The sequence below is a fragment of the Meleagris gallopavo genome, chromosome 28 (assembly GCF_905368555.1).
Source record: "Meleagris gallopavo chromosome 28, MGAL_WU_HG_1.1, whole genome shotgun sequence".
In the NCBI taxonomy this organism is placed as follows: domain Eukaryota; kingdom Metazoa; phylum Chordata; class Aves; order Galliformes; family Phasianidae; genus Meleagris; species Meleagris gallopavo.
In genome coordinates, this window is record NC_139431.1 from 111,426 (window position 1) to 130,560 (window position 19,135).

Here is a 19,135-nt window from a genome sequence, read left to right on the forward strand (position 1 = left end):
AAACGCCGCTGCTGGCAGTACAGCCCTAGCTCAGACTGATGCAGAAAATATGAGTTTAAGCTGATTTTTTTTTCCTTAAGCATTACCTATATCTTAGTCTACAATTTTTTTCTGGCTCTTCAGAACAGAATAAATACATTCCTCCGTTCTTTATCATTTCAGTAAGAGACTACAAAGAAAATGTAATTAAAATTTTTGTTTACTGCGATTTCGTTCAGGTAAATTAAACAGAAAAAATACTCATTATGTTAGTGCTGACAATATCAACTTCAGCAATTTGTTGAGCAGCAATAAGAAAATGCTTTCCTTTGAAGCTCGCATCACTCTGCACACTCTAAAGATAATGAATCTGCCTGCATGTAATCTATTCAGATATGGCAGATGAGTTTTACTTACTACCAATCAATAAATACATAAGAAGTGCTCAGTTGCAGCATTTAAATTAACTTCTAAAGAATTTCAGAGAAGATGCACAAATCATTTGCTAGAATTCACCAAAACTAAGAATTCTTTTGTGCATTGCTGAAAGTATCCTATCTACTTGAAAATAATTATCCAGATGCTCCTTTTTGATAAGAACCACAAAATTACTGTAGGCACTGGTCAAGCTGTCTATTCTAAAAACAGAGAGAAAAAAAAAAAAAAAAAAAAGAGCACCAAATACTGATAAGAACGACCAGAACTGTTGCTTAACTGTACCTTTCTTCCTTCTACTGAAATCCCAATTCCCCAGTAGTTGTAATTCACGTGTTGCTGTTACACTTCTATTCCTTGTCCCATGCGGGGTCCTGGAAATTCAGTTGAAGGGACAGAGTTTCAAACTGCAGGAGGGAGCTTGACTCTGCTGCATTCTGGGCTGAGCATGAGCTATCTGATATTGCCTCTTCACGCAGGAGTTTGCTGTTAGGCTTCCTTGCAGAGAAAAAGCCCCCATTCTTCTCCGTAAGCAAATTTATTTCCTGAAATGTACACAAACATTACTGTAGGCCAGGGGTGGCCAGTCTGCTGAGCCAGTCATGTTCCCATGCCAAAGCAATATCATGTGAGCAGCCAGAGGGGCACGCTGGCATGGGAGCACAGGGCAGGTCAGATACCCAGCTGCCAAGGAAATGAGCTGGCAGCGCTGACATCACCCCACTGCTGTGGGTCCCTTCTGCACACCCAGCCCCGCGTGGTCTCAATGCACACTCCTGGGGAACCACAGTCACCTCCTGTATGGAAGCAGCTCACAGTCTGCCCTCCACATGCACTAAAGGGAAGGTGGTGAATATGAACTGTCACCTCCATTCTGTGAAGACCTTTCTATGGGAGAGAGTATCAGGAAGGTCAATATCCTTGTGTTAGACTATTCTGTACAGTGCTAAGGTAAGAGAGGCAAACAAGCAGAACAAAAGAAACCTGTTTCCTACAGATTTTGATAGTTGTTTTTTTCCTTCATTCTTCCCTTGTTCAGCCTGGCAGCATGCAGAAGACGATTACCTAAGGTTGGGCTCTTTCCCAAGGAGGGGCAATTAATGAAATCTATGCAGAATAAGAGCTTTTCCTGGAACTTACAACTGTCTACCTTGTTCAAACTTGGCAGAGACATCTAGTGAGCTTAAAAAATTACTGCAGAGGATGACAGACAGAAAGATCACGTGCACAAGCTTCAATCTGTTGGGAAATCAAGTCAGTGCCGTCCTTCACTTCTCCAACCTGCCCCAAGGAAGCTGGTGCAGTAACCTCTGGAAATAAAAAGCTTGGAACTTCGGCTCTGCCCTGGCAGAGTCCTTGCCCGATGCAGGAAATGGAAACTGTCTAAAATACAACAGCAATTCCCTACTGTAAGACAGAGCTGAACTCCTTTCCAGTCTGAATGCAAAGCTGTCTTTCCCCAGGCAGGGACAACAGGACCCTGTCCATTGCGAACAACCAAACAACTGGAAAATTCAGAAGAACATCTGCTCTGCCTTATTTCCTCAATCACATCACAAGACCTTTAAGTTACTGACAGAATAATTTAACAACAGTAATGCTTACATGTAAGCTAAATACTCTACCATCTCATCTTCAGCTTGTAGCTTTTCAGCATGCTCTTCTGCAGTAAGTTCTATCTCATCTGGCTTTTGATGCCTCGCCAAAGCAGCCAGCAGAGCATCATGAAGAGTTAGAAAGAACAGTTCTTTGGTGACACAGCTGTCAAAGAACTCGTTCTTCTCAAAGGCTGCTATCACAGAGGCTATAAAAAATGGGAGAAAATAAACAAAGCAGCAAAATTCATACCACGCAGTAGGGCTATAATATTTCACTGCAGTTTAAAACTTATCCCCAGCGATAAGTCAATATTAATAAGCAAATTCTATACTCACAGTGGCAGCCAGCTACAAGGACCGTAATGCCGATATTGAAAAACATATGGAAGATCTGTGGAAAGAATTCCATGTCAGCATTAGAACAATTTTACTTTATACAAATGCTCTAGAAGTTCAAACATAAATGGGAAAAGAAGTCCTTTGTATGATTTATCCCTGAAGAAAGTCCTTATTCCAGAGTCTCAAACCAAGATTCTTAGTTCAGAACTAAATAGCAAACTATCAAAATCTTCATGAATGAGCGTTACCTCTTCACTTGAACAAAAGATTCTTATAAGTACAGGCAAATTCCAAACATTTCTACATACACTGATGCCACACTCATGTATAAAAACTTTTTTTTTTTTTTTTAAAGCATTAAAACTCATTATTTCAGAGAATTACAGAACTTCAGAATATGAAGCTGGAAGGAATCTGGAAAGACTTATCTCCTTTTCCAACAGGAAAGGCATTTAATAGATGGCACATAAATCTTTAAGGACATCAGCTGGATCCACAGTTATTCCCAATAGGTTGTAGATTAAACAGAAATCTTTGAAGATGAGTTACAGACTTTGAGGAATTTGAGTAAGAATCCATTTGTAACTGTCTGAGAAGCACGGCTACATGAAATTTAGTTTTGCTACATATATATCCTTATTGGCTAGGATCCCTGCTCGAAGACTAAAAACCTCAAGACGTACATCAAAGAAAAGAATATAAAGGCATTCATCAATACAAATAAAATAATTCTAAGAGAAGACAGGAGGCAATTGTAAAACTGACACTTATAAAAAGGGTTTTTTTAAGTGTCAAGCTCGAAGAAAAAAGAAACAGCCAAACTTGAAAGAGCAAATTAGACCTTTTTAGAAATACAGTTTATAGTACAGCTTTAGTTTACACGATTTTAGGACTGGAGATAATGGATGACAGGTTTTAGCTTGTCCTTTGTGTTGATAACAAGGCTTTTGTTTTTGAAAAAGTGACCCTATGGGAAGCTGCTAATTTCTGAAAATAGTGCCCTTGTACGGGTCAACTGGAACATATCTAGATGGCCACGCAGCAGGGCGCCATGGGCCAACAAGAAACATATGACACTGGGTAAACTTTAGGTTTCACATTTAAACACAGTTAAGTTGCTTACCTGTCGCAGTAAGTCTGAACCTTGCAAATCCACAAACTGGACCATACTGAAGTCCAAAATAATGGTGTGAACTGGACCTGGCAAATGCACTGGCTGTTCTTCCTGATCAAACAGTGCTGAGGTATTACCTACTGCAGAGCTCGGTGGAACACCAGTTTGTTTCCCTTCATCCTCATTCTTTTCAGGCTGAAGCTGTGTGTTAATGCCTGGAGATGCAGACTGTGCATTAGCTGCTCCCAGCAAGAGCATCCCATAGTTCTGTCTAACTCCATACTTTGACCAACGTACCAAGTGAACTGAAGATGATGTGGAATTACCGTCTACATGACATGACTTCACCAGTTTCTCTGTATATGGTATCTAATATGGAAAATGGAGAGGAGTACATCAGTGGTTAGAAGTAGTAGGCCCAAGGGTGGATTATTTTTTTTCCAGTAAATAAGCACTGTAAATTGCGTGATCTCTCTTCTCTCCTGGTAAAAACACATCCGAAGGAACACCAAATACAGCAGAAAGCCACAAGAGCATGCAAACTAGCAAGTGACTTAGCCAAGCTTCAGGTATGGTTAGCAGAGTGCCTTCAGCTGCTGGCTGGTACTCTCTATATAAGCATTTACAGCCTTTTAAATTCTAGCAAGAACACTGTGCATGGTGACAGAAAAATAGGTACCTCAAACAGACAGATTAGATAAATATACTTCTAAAGCTTACCCGAGGTGGTGGTAAAGGTGGATCACAGACACAAGAGCATTTAAAATCTTTGCTTTCCACTGAAATATCAGACAGACTAGATGAAACTAAGGCCCTCATTTCACTTGGATTTAGAGGCACTGTTTTCATGTCCATCTGAAAGACAAAAATAGTTTTACTGCAGGGGTAATACTAGCTTTTAGAAACTTTATCTAGCCTAAAAAGTGGCATTTACCTTGTGTAACAAGTAATTTTTGAAGTTATTCATATTTGCAAAAGAAATGGAAGAACAGCACTGGAAGATTTTGACACCATCAATCTCCATTGCCTTCAAAACAAAAGTTGGATCTGTGAGAGTTGTACTTTGTAGGAACAATTTTTCCCCACCTAACCCTCTATGCAGTAGACTGCAAGGTGATATTCTAAGGACAAAGTAACACTGCTGACCACACTGCATGCTGGTAGGAGCATTGGCAGTGTGGACCCAATAATGTGCTAATCTGGAAACATCAATCAGTTCCTCCTGTTTTAAAGACCTCCAGCAGATCTATCACTGATGACAGTCGGCTGGTATAATATAAAACCAGCCAAATTAGATATATAGTTTGATATTATATATAATGCTCTTTGCAGAAAACATACATTATATCACTCTTGTATTTCTAACCTTGTCCTCTTTTGATTTCTGCAAATTCATCAGCATAGCTTTGGGAATGTACTCAGATGGCAAAGACAAAGCTCTTTACTATTGTATTACCCAGTTTGGTATGGTTCTGTCTTCTCAACAGCATATTACAAAGGCCTGTGCCCTACTTTACATCCCTTCACTGTAAGAATCAGCAAGTCAGTCTGGCAGACAGTTACTGAGAATGTCTTGTGTGGACATAACCAGACTGAGAAAAGCAGGTAAAACACCAAACAGTTCTGGAAATGTCAGCAGTGTGGCTTCCACCACTGGGACGGCACTGATTGACACAGGGAGCTCCATGTGGCACAAGCAGGTTGAATGGGCTATCTGAATCGCTTCACACTACAGGAATTTAAGCATTCTTCAGTTTGAAAGTTTTGAACCAAGTGAACTGAGTCCAAATGGTCATTCCCAGGCATTTAAGGGAAAAAGCTCGATTACAGAGAGGTGGAACATTTGTTTTTTTGTTTCCTCTTACAGCTCTGCAGGTGGATAAACTTCTATAAATATTCGTGTTTGGAATCTGTCCCAGCTCCATCATCTTCATTCTGAAACAAGATATTTATTAGACTTTCACATAAAGCAGAGGGAAAAAAAAACTTCCATTCCCAAAACCTTGATCTCCATTTCTAAAGAAGTTACTGGTTTGGGACAGTAATAGACAGATTCCAGAATGACCTGACCAAAGTGTTTCCAAGTATGAAAATACTTGTAAACTTGTTGTTGTATGTACAGCAGCTATCTCTAAAACATCAACTCTATAAGAATGAGTATTTTGCTCTAGGAGTTACAAGTACCTGTGTGACCTGATGCTGAGTATGAAGAATGCAATTGCCAGGGCGATCAGTAAACCAATATCAAGACCAAGACAAAGCACTGCAGCAAAAGTTCCAAGCCAAATTGCCTTTGGTCAAGAGACAGAGAGAAAAAGATATAAAATGACCCCCAACTCAGCCCCAGTATTTGGAAATTAAAGAGATCAAAAAGGAAAAAGAAAAAAAAAAAAAAAGAGCTAGAAATGGTAGTAGTTGAAAAGCCTAGCTGGCACCTTTAGGCCACCTAGTCCTGAAAACAGTCACACAGAAAGATCACAGGAAAGTAGTGCAGGACCTCAAAACACATAGCTCAGCTGTTGTTACTGACAAGGTGGACCTCCCACTTTCCTTTGCCCTGCATCTGCAGATACACAGTGGCAATACACACACCTCCACAATTCTGGCCTGCTCTAAAAGAACAAAGAAAAGTATTTCTCCCTTCAAACACATTCCAGTTACTGGTTTTTTTACATCACTTACTAAATGATACTTATCCTTTCTCCACAGGGTAGGAATGTCCAGAAATTTTTCAAGAAAAGGTAGCATGTTAAATACTACAACAGCAGCCAGCACACTCTGTGCAAATAAGAAAAAAAATGCATGTTATTTATTGCATCTGAGATTTATTGCACCTACAACACAGTAAGGAAGAGATATCCAAGACAAACTGCTTAAAATTTAGATCTTATTTATGTATTTTTTATAAGTAAGTATAGCAGTTGTCAGATCTGCAAACCAACCAATCTTATGTGATTTCACAATTACTTCTGCCAGTGCAACCGGACTTTCTCTTGAAATGCTTTGTGTGGTTTCCACTGCAGAGCTCTCCAGTGAATCCCTGTGCCTCCTGCAGCACCACGACAAATGACAACACTGTCTACAGAATTGAGTTGCTGTATCAAAGAATGGTTTCAATTAGCATGGGCAGTTTGTTGCCAGGTTTGGAAGTTGTTTGACACCATTTGTTGGAAAAGCGCACCTTAGCAACAAAAAGAAGACTGAAGGGAAGTAGATAATTAAATTCTGTTTTGTAATTAATTACAAAGTAAGTAATTCTCCCAACTTACAAAGAAGCCAGGAAAATATCAGGAAGCAATGCCAGAAGTTCCCTAAGAAAATTTACAGAAAAAAAAAAAAAAAAAGTCGAGATAAAATTTTAAGAGAGAGGTGAAATACTGAGTATTCAGAGCAACCTGCAGCAACAAAATGCTTACAGTGTGGGAGTGCATACGATTTTAAAATAAACCCCAAAGACCAAACTAGGATCAGAGATACTAAACCTAAATTTCAATTTTGAATATTTTATTTACCCCCTTCCACTAAAGATTTTGAAACATCTATCCCTGTAATTACTCACACAGATGCAAGACAGGAACTTATGAATGTTATATAGTTGTGTAAAACCTTTAAAAAATGGGAAACCAAAAGTGAAATACAACATTTAAATCTCAGATCCTGGCAGTAAAATTTCAATTCATTTCTAGTCAAGGAATTTTAGTTTGTGCTGAACAGTCAGATATGGGAGAGAGATGCAGTGTTAATTTCCTAATACTTGACCATGCTGAAATTTAGGACAGTTTAAAGTCATTGTTTTGGTTCAGTCTATCCCTTGAAACAATGAAACAGAGAAAGATACAGCCCCAACCGTTAGGGTAATCTTCATATTATGCTTTAAAAGTAAGTAGGCTGCTACCATAACTATTACAAGTTCACTTACATTAGGTATCATCTGGAAAAAGTGTCCTAGTTTCAATGCAATCACCAGCATTATAGATGCTCCCATCAGTGCTGCTATCTGAACAGAGATACTTTATTAGAGAGGCCTTCCAGAACCAATTCCTAGTCTTCTCTAAGCAAACAGGATTATACAGTCCTTTAACACCATCTAATTGAAAAAGCAACCAGGAGACACAGTCCATGGGTGTGTTGTAATGGGCAATATGAATTCCAGAATGCTCATGTCAAAAAGCTTCTGAAGACACAAATTTGGCCTAAATGGGCTATTCTTATGTACAGCAACACAGGATTTGGATTTGATAGTTTAATTTGAAAAAGAAGATACTACTCTTGCAAGTCAGCCTTAGGAACGTCATCCGAAATCCAGGAAGAAAACTCTCTAACTCCAATGTGGTGTTAGAGAGCAGCATTCCTTTATTCCTCATGATTGGGCGACTTGACAAACAAGGGCGCTCTCTTAGAGTTCAGGTTCTACCTCTAAACAGTTAAGACATGCACATGCAGCACACTGGCATACACATTCATTCTTCTCCAAGGAAGTATTAACATCTGCTAACATCCCTTTGGACGTGCTCAGTGGTATCTAGGGTGGTCAAGTGCCCACCTACTTCTTTCCTGCTTTCCACCACCAGCTTCATCACGAAGACCTTTGACTCACTTTCAGCTGCCTTTTCCCAATTTGGAAAATTTCCATTGCTTACTGGGCCTAGTAAGCCACTTTTAAAACAATATATGTGGAATCCAAGAGGAATGTCCTTGCACCTCCTGGGTGCAAAAGATAAAAGTATTCTGTTATGTGCCCATTCTTGAGGAAATCAAGGCTGCTCACCCACTAAAGTTGAAATTGAAAGTTTTAAAACTACTGAACTATCATTTATGGATTCCTTTTGATAAACCAATATTCTTATAACTTACAACTTTCTTATAAACTAAACTTATTCTTATACTAACGTACTAATCCGTATTGCTAAACAAACCAACCCATATCAGGCAGAAATGTTTTATTAAATCAAGTAACTTCTACGATGCAGTGAAGCATGTACAAATACTCAGATAAGAAGTATGTTAAAATCTTCCTAAAAATAAATAATTTTTTAAAATAATTTTAAAAAAAGATTAAGGTCATAACGTCCAGTACTAAAAAGTGCACAACAATTTTCAATTCTGGGCATATTCACTAAAATACAGTTTACAATTGTGTGAACACATCTTATTCACTCCATAGAATTCTGGCTTCCTCAAACACACATCATGTCCTGTAATATCCTACCATTACAGTACATAACAGAGAGCGTGGGAATATAACTTTACTCCTCACAAACTGCTTGGATGAAATGTCAGCCTATACTCAGCCTAGAATGATTTTAGCCTGGCTCACCTGGGTTGTTCCACCTGTCTTCTCTTGAATGACAGTTCCAGAAATAGCACAACTGACAGCAAAGCTTCTGAAAAATGAACTGCAAATATTGCAAAGCCCCACAGCTATTAGTTCCTGTAAAAATGAAACAGGAGGAAGTAGAGAGAACCCAAAATTAATGACTTACCTAAATAGAAGTGGCTTAAAAAGAAGTACATCTGCTCACACTTGCTGGCTGTTCAGCTCAGAAAACTTTCTGGAAACCAAAGACTCTCATGGTTAAATTTCTCTCAAAAGGCACAAAGTTTTCACAGTTGAGGATCTCACGGACCAAAAAGTCAAGTTCCTGTTTACAAAGTAATCTACAGAGAACCCCAAAGCTTCATGCTAATGCTCAGTAAATCTCAGTACACAGTATAATAGAGATGGGACAAGAACTCAAGTACAAAGAGAATGTCTTTTCCATTATCCCCAAAGGCTATAGGAAGTCAGGGCAGCTTTCTGACTGGATTAATTCCTTTCTAATGAAGACTCAAAGCCATCACAACAAGTTAAACAAGGGCACTGCAAACCAGTTAGTGCTTACTCAATCTAGCACACTGGAAACCTACAGCTTTAGCTTAAAAGGCTCTCAGAGCAATCAGCTTAGGCTGAGAATTCACCGAGTTGACAGACACATATAGACAAGAACTACAGCTGCTCTGGCCACTTACAATTACAGCTATTATATTTGTGTGCTATTGTAAGTCTCACAGATTCAGGATAGCAGTGGCCCCCAGGAATCAGCAGCAGCAGTGCGTGTGAGGTGGCAGGGAGGTCATCCCAACCCATGGAGCTACACTAAGGCCTCTTGGTCAGTATGGTCATTGGAGATATTTTGGCCTTCACATATAGATGGCATCTGTCCTTCCATAGAGAAGAATAACAAGTTGATACAAAACAATCAGCTGGCATCATTTGTTCTATCCTTGCATTTCTATCACTACCAGTTAACTAGTGGCTTTACTAATCTGAATTCAGTTTGCTTCTTGGCCTAAGAAGTATGCATAGCTTTGTTCTCACCTGACTGCTGGAAATGCTGTAGTTATGAAGCAAAGCATACTTCTCTCCAATAAAAACAAGAAGGAAGCAGCTTACAATAGCAAGGGAGAAAGCATGCAAGATGATCTTGCTCAGGTTTGATAAATCTGGCAGTGTAGGAGGTAGAAACCTACAGGATCAGAGAACAGAAAGGTTTAAACCTGCTCTGGGCTCTGTGCAGTCTATACCATACCCAGGACCAACATCAGAGGCATCACCTACCACCCCATGGGAGACGTCCTGAACATGTAAGAGTTTGCTTCCACCTCACAAAAAATACAGTCCTTCCTCTGTGTGCTAATAAAGCCTGAATCTAATAAAGAAAACTGTAGTTCAAATTCTGCATATGCTCTGAAATGAAGAGATCTCAAAGCTCTACTGAAGAGTTATTCCTATAACTGCGCTTCCCAGTAAAAATCAGCCTATGTCAGATTTCAAGAACAGACTGAAACATCTTTTGTGTCTCAAAAGTATAACCTCATTAACAGCATAGATAACTAACCTCTGAGGAATCATACTGACCACAGCACTGCTAGATTCAGCATGAAGATGAACACAATTGGCAATAATGGTGGCTGTGATGATCTGGGAAAGAAAACAAGAATAGCACAGATTATACAGCATTTGCACCTGGAACTGCACACAGTGAATCTAAGGACAGTTACTCGTGCAGGAGAATTTGAAGGACCTAAGCACAGATTTTATTCAGTGTATAAACACCGCAGCGTTCTGAAGTAATGTATTTTTGTGGGGTTTTATAAATATATTATACAAATACTTCCTAGCCCTTTGCTAATGTCTATATTGTAGTAACATCTGATAAATTCTGTGCAAAATGTGGACTTTTTTTCTTATTCCAATTTTCTTATTAGCTGTCTGTTACTGTGCTCTGTCAAAGGTTTTGTCCCAAGGCCACTGTTAGGTAAGTGGCAAATGGCTTCAACTCCAGCATCAGCAAGGGGGGACTCCGGGTAGCCTATTCCTTAGAAAAAGAAGCTATCATCTTTTAGACTCCTAGATTGTCTGCAAAAGTCAGAATTTTCATTTCAGTAGAAAAAGTTTTGATTAAAAAAAAAAAAAAGTCAACTCTTCCATTTTCTAGGAAAGAAAAACATCAGGAGAAAACAGCAGCAACAAATATTACCGAATTTACAGTAAGACCTGCCTTTGAATGTAACAAAATTGAATATCTCCTTCCAACAATTCCAGACAAAAAAAAAACCATAACTGAATCAGAACTCCGAACCTTCAAGTCCACAGTTCTAATACCATCCTAATAAAGATTAAAAAAAAAAAAAAAAATCAGTCTGGAACATGGTGGTTTCACTCTACACACTGCTATTTACTCATGTAGCAGTTCACCATGATTTGTGCCCATGCCTTTTCATAGGCAGAGATACCTTATTTTCACAGTAGCAGGGGAAAAACTTAGGAAGTTCACTGGTGAAAGACACCTCAAAGCTCAGTGACAAAGGCTGCTTATGGCAGACAGGCAATCCCTGAACTGTTATTCAATTATCACAACAGCACTGAGAACACTTACCAAGAGAAGCTCCATAGGAAATGCAACAGGACTATAGAGGTAAGTTATCCTGATAGTTTTACTGATTTGTAGTATGGCCATGCTAAGCAAAAATAGCAGTATGCTGGTGGCATTAGACTTTGGGAGAGCCAGTAAATAATAGAATACATTCTGAAAAGGAATTATCATAGAGAGGATCAGAGGCAGGTACTGCAAGTATTTTTACATTCTAGAAGACTGAGACCTGTTGCCCTCACACTTTAACTTATCCTTTACTGCTACGACAGTACCTTCAGTGGGAAGAAAGATGCTAAGAGCAAAACAGTATTTTAAATGGTCTGTTGAGAAACACTGCCACAAGTAACTCAGATCTAGTACAATCACTCTTCTCTACACCATCTTTCTCTCTAGTTGTCTGTCTTTTCTTAAGAAAATTAGGAAGACTTATTTTTAACTTATCTTTAGCTAGGAGACTGCTGCATCTTTGTCAGATATGTCATAGATACTGTGTGCCCACAATGATCCATGGAGGAAAAATGTTCCTCTTTCTCTAACCTTTGCTCCAGAATGATTACAGACATGCTGAAAATGATAAAGCTACATAAGTAATTAAAAATACTCCCTTTTCCTCTTGCATGTCACACAAAAAACTCCATTCATCATTCAAGACAACAGAAAGACAAAGTAAACCACAGCTGAGACTTGCAGAAATATCCCTTAGCAACTGACATGTTGAAATTGCCTTCAATTTTTGTTACTGTTCTCTTGTTTATTCCACAGGAAGCAAGCATTTGTTTATTTATTTATTTTTTTTTACTAATAATGAATTTACTCACATAGAAAATGTCTTGAGAGTCATTATGGAAGTCAAGCACAACGTCAAAGATAAAAGTGAACTGTGATACAATGACAAGCAATGCTGCTGCAGAGAGGTAAGCATCAATGAGAGCCTGTGGCAAGTATGCTGTTACAGACTTCAGGCAGAAGCAGCCTAGCAGCAACTGTATGGAACAAACAAGAAGTGAGGTGCAATATAATTATCTATGTCTAACCTGCCTTTCTTGTTTCCATATTTGAAAAGCATGACTTCTCACTGCCAAACTTGATGGATAGTTATTTGAAAAGCTATATTCATTATGCACAATTAAGTAGGATGCTGCCAAACTAAAATAGGAGCACTTCAAATCAAGTGTGTGCGGTTATACAGGACTACTTAAGGGTCTACAGGTTGGAGAACTGGTCAAAAAAAGAACAAAACAATTGGTCAATAAAAGACAAAAGTAATTTACTTCATGTACTGCTAAATTAACCAGGGACACACAAATCTGAACCTATCCCACATTTTTCAGACATCGTGAGAGAAGGAGGCAGACCTTCATGTTCCATTTCGTACAACATATGTATTCAAGTGCACTGAGCTTGGAACTTGTAAGAACACACAAGCAGTCTCACTTCTTACATTTGTACAAAGATAAACATAAGGACACATCAGTAAGGATATAACAGATTCATCTTCTACCTGAATTATGCCAGTCATAAATGTCACTGACGCAGTGAGCGTCAAGGTCTCCATGTAACCTTTCAAAAGTGTAGGGTCTGAAAAATTGACCAGTGAACTGTTGAAGGACAAAGTTTTGTTGAGATCAACGGACTTAAGAATATTTTTCACCACTAGATTTAGGATGCTGAATGAGCCTGAAAGCAACAGAACAGAGTAGAGAGAATGTAACTGCATGAGGTGCTGCAACAAGGATTTATCTTAGAACTACACATCCATCTCTATGCCCCACCATCAAACACGCAGTATGAGACAGTTTAATAATCCATTTTTGCTGTTTCTGAATAAGCACCAAAAGCTTCTAAAGTTCCATCTGAAAATTTCAGACTCCTGTAATTCTATAAGCGAAGTCTTTGTTTGGTCAGATGCACAAAAGAAAAAAGATTTTAATGTAAAGCACAAAAATGAATGCACTACAATGAACTGCCAGAAAGCCCAAGAAATAAGGTTTGTCTGAGAAAGAACTGCCAAGTTACCTAAGAGGCCAGAACTCCACAGATCCACTTTTATGATGGTGATAAGGGCCTTCTCACATAATAATCTAGTTTCTGAACAAATTAAGAATGTAAAACCATCAACAGCTCAGTCATGGCAAGGAACTGCATGACCCCTGGAGGAAACCAGGAGCTAAGTGGGAAGCAGCTTGCCCTGGCCTTCTACTTTATGCAGGAGACACTTCCATGATGCACCAGCTGCCCCCTTTGCACTGCTGTCTGTGACAAAGGAGCTGTGGCAGTCTGTGCCTTCCGGGGCAGAGGTGGAACAATGAATCGAGAATCTGGAAGTCTGGGTTCTCCCCTAAGTAACGCCTGCACATGAGATGCTTTTTGAAGCAGCACTGAACACAATCTCTAACTCCTGTAGAAACATTTGCAATGCAGAATAGAACTCACCAATTGAGATGTGATGTGAACTTCCAAATACAACATAGAGCATTGAGCAGCAGAATGCAGAAAGGAAGCCATTGATTGTTGGAAGAGGTAAGCCAGCCAGCCAAACTCCTAATAGCCCTAGAAAGCAAAAAATCTAACAGATTTTGCAAGGTGGATTTAAAGATTGCTATTTTTCTTGCAATACAGGGAAAAGGTGCTGTTAGTATATATTTATATACTTAAATCAGAGGGAAACTTTATGAAAAAAGGCAGTGTATTGTCCTCAAAATTGCACTATGTAACATTTGATTATAGAATATGTTTTCTTGCAAGTATGGAAATTAATAAGTTAATGATTTAGGGAATTTGTGAATTAAAGTTCCCACATAATTCGATGACATCTGAAGGAACAGGATAACACACATTATGAAAAGGATGATGTACAAAAGAAGCAAGAGTGTTTTTTTCTTTTCTCTCTGCCTACCTTGAGGAACCTGAACTAACCCAACACTTAGGCCTGCATGGAGGTCCTTCAAGATCCATTCTCTGAACTGATAGGAAAAAAGCCAATTCAGGATAGGGAGCCTCTTGTATATGATCTTTTTGCAACTTTCCCAGGAGAACCTGAAAAGAATCAGATAAGATAAGCTGTGTGTAAAGTTTTTCATGACCACCATGTCTTGCAGCCCTTTTGCATGACCTCATACTCTGCAGGAATAGAAGCCACACTGCTACTCTCAGATCTCTGCAGGCACTGTGTACTCTGAACCCCCTCTGCCTTCTGCAGATCCAGCTGGTGCATAACAAGAGTCCCATACAGGCACTCCTGTGCATTTGCATTCCTTTCAGATGAATCGCGAATACTTTGTGTGCCATTCATATGATACCCTGTCAGCACCAGAGCACAGAGCACTGAATGCATCAAGTACCTGACCTCATTAACACACTGAAGAAAATCAGGAGACAGCATTTTGATACGTCCTATCTAATCTAGAAGGAAAACATACAGCTGCTACATTTGGAAGGGAAAAAAAAAAAAAAAAAAAGAGAGAGAGACAAGCCCATTGCATCTCCAAAAAAGCAGTCAAATGTTTCCTGTATTACACTTAACATGGGAATGCAAGCAGGACTTGACCTACGTGATTTTTCTGCCTAAATGTCTTTGGATCAATATTTCCAGCAGGTAAGCTCTGAGCAGTCATAAAGCCCTGTGCTCCCCCTTCCCTTTTTTAATCCCCTGACCATAGTGGTGATCTTCTACTCACAAACCAAAGATACACAATGCAGTATCTGCCCAATTCTTCTGGTAACCCTGAATAGTGGTTGGGGAGACTGAGCCCCAGTTAGCATTACAGAGTCCAGACCCTTTCCATCATTTATTGTCTGAGGTGATTACATGCTGGGATGACCAGTGAATACAAAACAGAGAACAGAGAAAATACATGAGATGGGGAAGTGGAAAAGAAACAGAGAAAAGAGTATGAGGAAGCAAGAAAAACACAAGTCTTAAATGGAGAATTGAGGGAGGGCAAAAAGATTTCCTGATAAAGCAGCAAGTGCAGTGATAAAGATTCCAATAATACTAGCGTGGCTTTAAAGCAAAATTCTCCCTTTGACTTCTGCACAAGACTTATTTCATTGCATCAGGAATTTGTGAGTGGCAGTCTTAACTCTAGCTCACATATCATAATTATACACAATTCAAGCCTTTCTGTTAATTTTGTTCCTCTGACTCCAATCTTCTTCAATACCAGAAAAAAAACCCTACCGTACATTCCAAAGGATCTCACAATTGCAGAAATTAATCAACAGTGAGTGAGTCTTCAAGGTGAAATGAAAAACTAGAAAGCACAGTAATAACTCAAACTCTAGCTCCACTTGCCTTCACTTATTACCAGGAAATTCCTTTGCAACAGTGCCAGTAAAACAAGATCCATGGTTTTAGGCTGCAGTCACACTCATTGCTGAGCTGGTTTTAAGAGCTAGTTACACAGAAGAGAGAGGTCTGGCTCTTCTGTGCTGCTTTTCCTTCTGTGTCCTGTCCCATCTGGCAGCAGCAAGCTGTTAGGTAGTTCACCACACCTTGCGGAACCTCACCCATAGCTAGACTTGAGTCTCAAGGCATGTCACTGTCCCAAAATAAGAGTCTGAGTTTCAGTATACCTTCAGAATACATGCTGAAACAAAGCTTAGAGAAATGATGAATCAGAGATTTTTTTATTTACTTTTTTAATGAGGACTCTGTAGTGTAGACTCAGCCATAACCACTAGCAGTCCACTCCACATCCAAAGAGATTCACTTGGAAAACCAAAAGCATTCACAGTCAAACAAAACTAAAAGGGAAGCTGATGAAAGAGCTTCCTATTTTTGATTATATTTGCCTTGCTGGAAGAACACCAGGAATTCTCCTAAGTCACCAACAAAGACTGCCTTCTACTGAGCCTGCAGGGATCCTCCGGCAGAAGATATGCTTCTGTCCCTAAGATAATGCCCAAGAGAATTTTGGCAGATGGGAAAATCAGACTGTGGAAACATTAATACTGTATAGGCAATACCATCACCCATTCTCCTCAAAGAATGCAGGAACATAGCTCCAAAATAATGCAAAAGCAATTCAGCCAATCTTAGCCATACCATTATGCAACTTTTCATGTACCCAGCTAAGAAGGAACAGAAAACAGCTCTTGAAATTTAAGAAACACAAGTATCTAAAGGCAGAAATCAGAAAAAATGCAAGTGAAAGCTTGTGTCTGACAGCTGGGCTGAGGGAAGCACTGGAGGGGCTGCAAATATTAACAACTTCTCCTTAGAATGTATATATCCCTCACACTATCATAGTCCTGAAGTGAACAAACACTCCTACAGATTGCTAAACTGGGGGGTAGTGGAGTGCTGTTCTTGCATACTTCACTGCAAGTTTCTCCAACTGGCTGTTCTGCTTCAGTTATCAATCAATACGATTCAGCATTTTAATTACAAGCTGCAGGAAGACATGAGCATCTTTCCAGATTTGGGCTAGAAGAGCCTCCTTAGTTGTTTTTTTTTTTTTGTTGTTTTTGTTTTTGTTTTTTTTTTTACACCTGTCAAATTCCTAGCATACAGCTCACCTGCAATGTAGCCGTGTCTTCTTCTCAGGGATCTGTGGCTCTCCACCAGAGGTGGAAGGTAGGTTTCTTTCCAAGAATGCTTGTATGTGTTCCTCAGTCCACACTTCTCTCGGGATTCTGTAAAATGCCGGTTGCCTCCTGGTACGGACTGTATCACTGTCTAGTTCCATATTTTCTTTTTTATGAGGAATATCAAATACTGGAGATGACAACAGACAAGGTGACTGAAATACCTATTAAAACCAAAATCAATAACAAGCATATGACATCTGTCCACCCCAGCATAATTCCTGTGAAGCCAACAGTACAGCAAGGTAAGTAAGGCTCTGGAGACTAAAATCCTTGGAAGGATACTGCTGTTAGGATCAAGCAAACTTACTGCCAGAACATCAAGTCCTTCTGGAATTTGTCTTGATTCTACTCTGTAGGAAAGACCAGCATGGATGCCCTCCATTATGGGATCCCCAAAGCAGGTCTGTGTTAAAGGAAGAAAATACGGTGCCTCTCCATAAACCTATCACAACTGAGAAACAGCCTGAACTCTCCTTGTTTCCAGTGCTGGAAGAAAAAAGGCTTAGATTGAATTATACAGATCATCTAAATCAGAGGCCATACAATGCCACAGTTTGCAGTGAAAAATTGGTATCTGATAACATTCAGGTTTTTAAATGCCGCAGAACTTCGACTCACATTCCTCAGCATTTAAACATCAGGAAGATCTGAATTCAATCACTACTGCTCGGATTAGATAAGATGTAAGTTCCCAAAGTGAATATTGAGTAAGAAGTCCAGTAAAAGAGCAGATGTAAACCAAAGTTCTCATACTGACAGCTGAGGCAGAATAAAAAATTCAAATCCAGAGTTATCAACTAAAAGTACAAAGACTATATAGGAAAAAGGCTGTGCCACGTGGAAAGGCAGTTTTTAGCTATTGACAGAAAAAAAAGAAGGAAAATGAGAAGCATGAAAAGGCAGAAAGTCTAGTCAAAATGCAATATAAGTACCAAAACCTAGGGGGAAAAAAAGTTTTCTCCTCATTTTTTTGTTTCCTGAATTGTCAGGATCTGTTTGCACAGGTCTGGTGTTTTGCACCACTGAGATATGCCATTTCTTACAGAGCAACAGGGACCCCGGCACCCTGGAGACATTCCCACCAACACACACACACACCCCAGGCGTTCCAAACCACAGCCAGCAGCAGGCAGCCTCAGGCATGCTCCATTCCTAGGACATGGTTTCTTTAAAAAGGAGACACACAAAGGTCTTCCAGAAGAGAGTTTAAGAGACATTTTGTTCATTAGCTCTGCACACCCAGTACAAGTTGCTGTTTAGCACAATCACTTTTTTTCAAGGTAACACAACAAAGAAAGCTAAAAAGAAGCTCAAGTTTGCAAACTGAAGCCTAAGCAGACAGGGATCCAGCAGTACCAGCTCAGCTCCCTGCACCTCCACAGTCCTGGAGACCCCCAGAGGGAACAGAGCACTCCAGTGAACCCTCTGAGGCTCACAGGAGCAGCACTGCTAGCACCTGAGAACGTTTCAGCCTCGCCGAAGGCCCTAGCAGGTCAGCATGGGCCTGCTGCCTTAGGTCAGCATTCTCATGGATTTTCATATTTTGCCTAAAGCACGCCCTCAAGGAGACAAAAGCAGACCTCAGGAAAACGCCACACGCGGGCTGTGCCGCCTTAATTTTAGCCTGCGTGGGCAGAAACACCTCACAGCATCGCACTCTTCGTAGCACCAAACGCAGCGAGCCCGCAGCCCGCGTCTCCCCGCTCTCGCGAGAGCTCCCGCGCGCCACTCCGCATCGCCTCCATATTGGGGCATCTCTGCCCGCGGCGCCTCAACTCTCGCGAGAGCGGCCGGATCGAACGAGAAGGCCTCAGTGGGGAGCGGGGAGGCGGTGCGGCCGGGCCCGGCCCAGCCCAGCCCGAGCTGCGCCGCTGGGGGGCGGGTCGGGGCCTCGTCTTTTCCGTCCTACCTGCGGCGGAGTGCCACCCCCGGCCCTCCCTGTCGGCCGGCCCCTCCCTCACCTCCGGGGGTCGGCCCGCCCCTCGCAGCGCGGAGGAGGAGGGAGAGGGCGAGGCGTGCGTGCGGGGAGGGGGAGGTGACGGCGGCGGAGCGAGGGCGGTTGAGAGGAGGGGAGAGGGGAAGGAGCAACCGCCCCGCGCGAGGCTCGGCCCCGGGCGGCGCGAGGCGGGGAGGGCGCGGGTGGGGCGGCGGCCAACGGTCGG

The 19,135-nt window shown here is 40.7% G+C and overlaps 1 protein-coding gene across 9 annotated transcripts in view; it reads right to left on the reverse strand.

Moving 5' to 3' along the window:
• The window catches only part of SLC26A8 (solute carrier family 26 member 8), a 22,216-nt gene extending 3,197 nt beyond the window's left edge, over positions 1–19,019 (reverse strand). For 2 of the 9 annotated variants that reach the window (XR_014879956.1, XR_014879955.1), the window contains exons 1-20: positions 17,281–18,862; positions 16,902–17,134; positions 14,278–14,417; positions 13,815–13,931; positions 12,883–13,058; positions 12,200–12,364; positions 11,385–11,534; positions 10,344–10,426; positions 9,824–9,971; positions 8,783–8,896; positions 7,385–7,462; positions 6,148–6,243; positions 5,650–5,756; positions 5,331–5,400; positions 4,400–4,492; positions 4,186–4,320; positions 3,475–3,834; positions 2,349–2,403; positions 2,040–2,218; positions 700–959 (exon numbers count right to left, since the gene is read on the reverse strand). Coding sequence is in view for 6 of the 9 variants with exons in the window: in XM_085210600.1 (XP_085066726.1) it covers positions 700–788; positions 2,020–2,218; positions 2,349–2,403; positions 3,475–3,834; positions 4,186–4,320; positions 4,400–4,492; positions 5,331–5,400; positions 5,650–5,756; positions 6,148–6,243; positions 7,385–7,462; positions 8,783–8,896; positions 9,824–9,971; positions 10,344–10,426; positions 11,385–11,534; positions 12,200–12,364; positions 12,883–13,058; positions 13,815–13,931; positions 14,278–14,417; positions 16,902–17,134; positions 17,281–17,355 (2,683 nt within the window). In the remaining 3 variants the exon portion in view is untranslated. The other 7 variants (XM_085210600.1, XR_014879957.1, XM_085210602.1 and 4 more) reach the window with 7 other exon arrangements.
• Between the last annotated feature and the right edge of the window lie 116 nt (positions 19,020–19,135).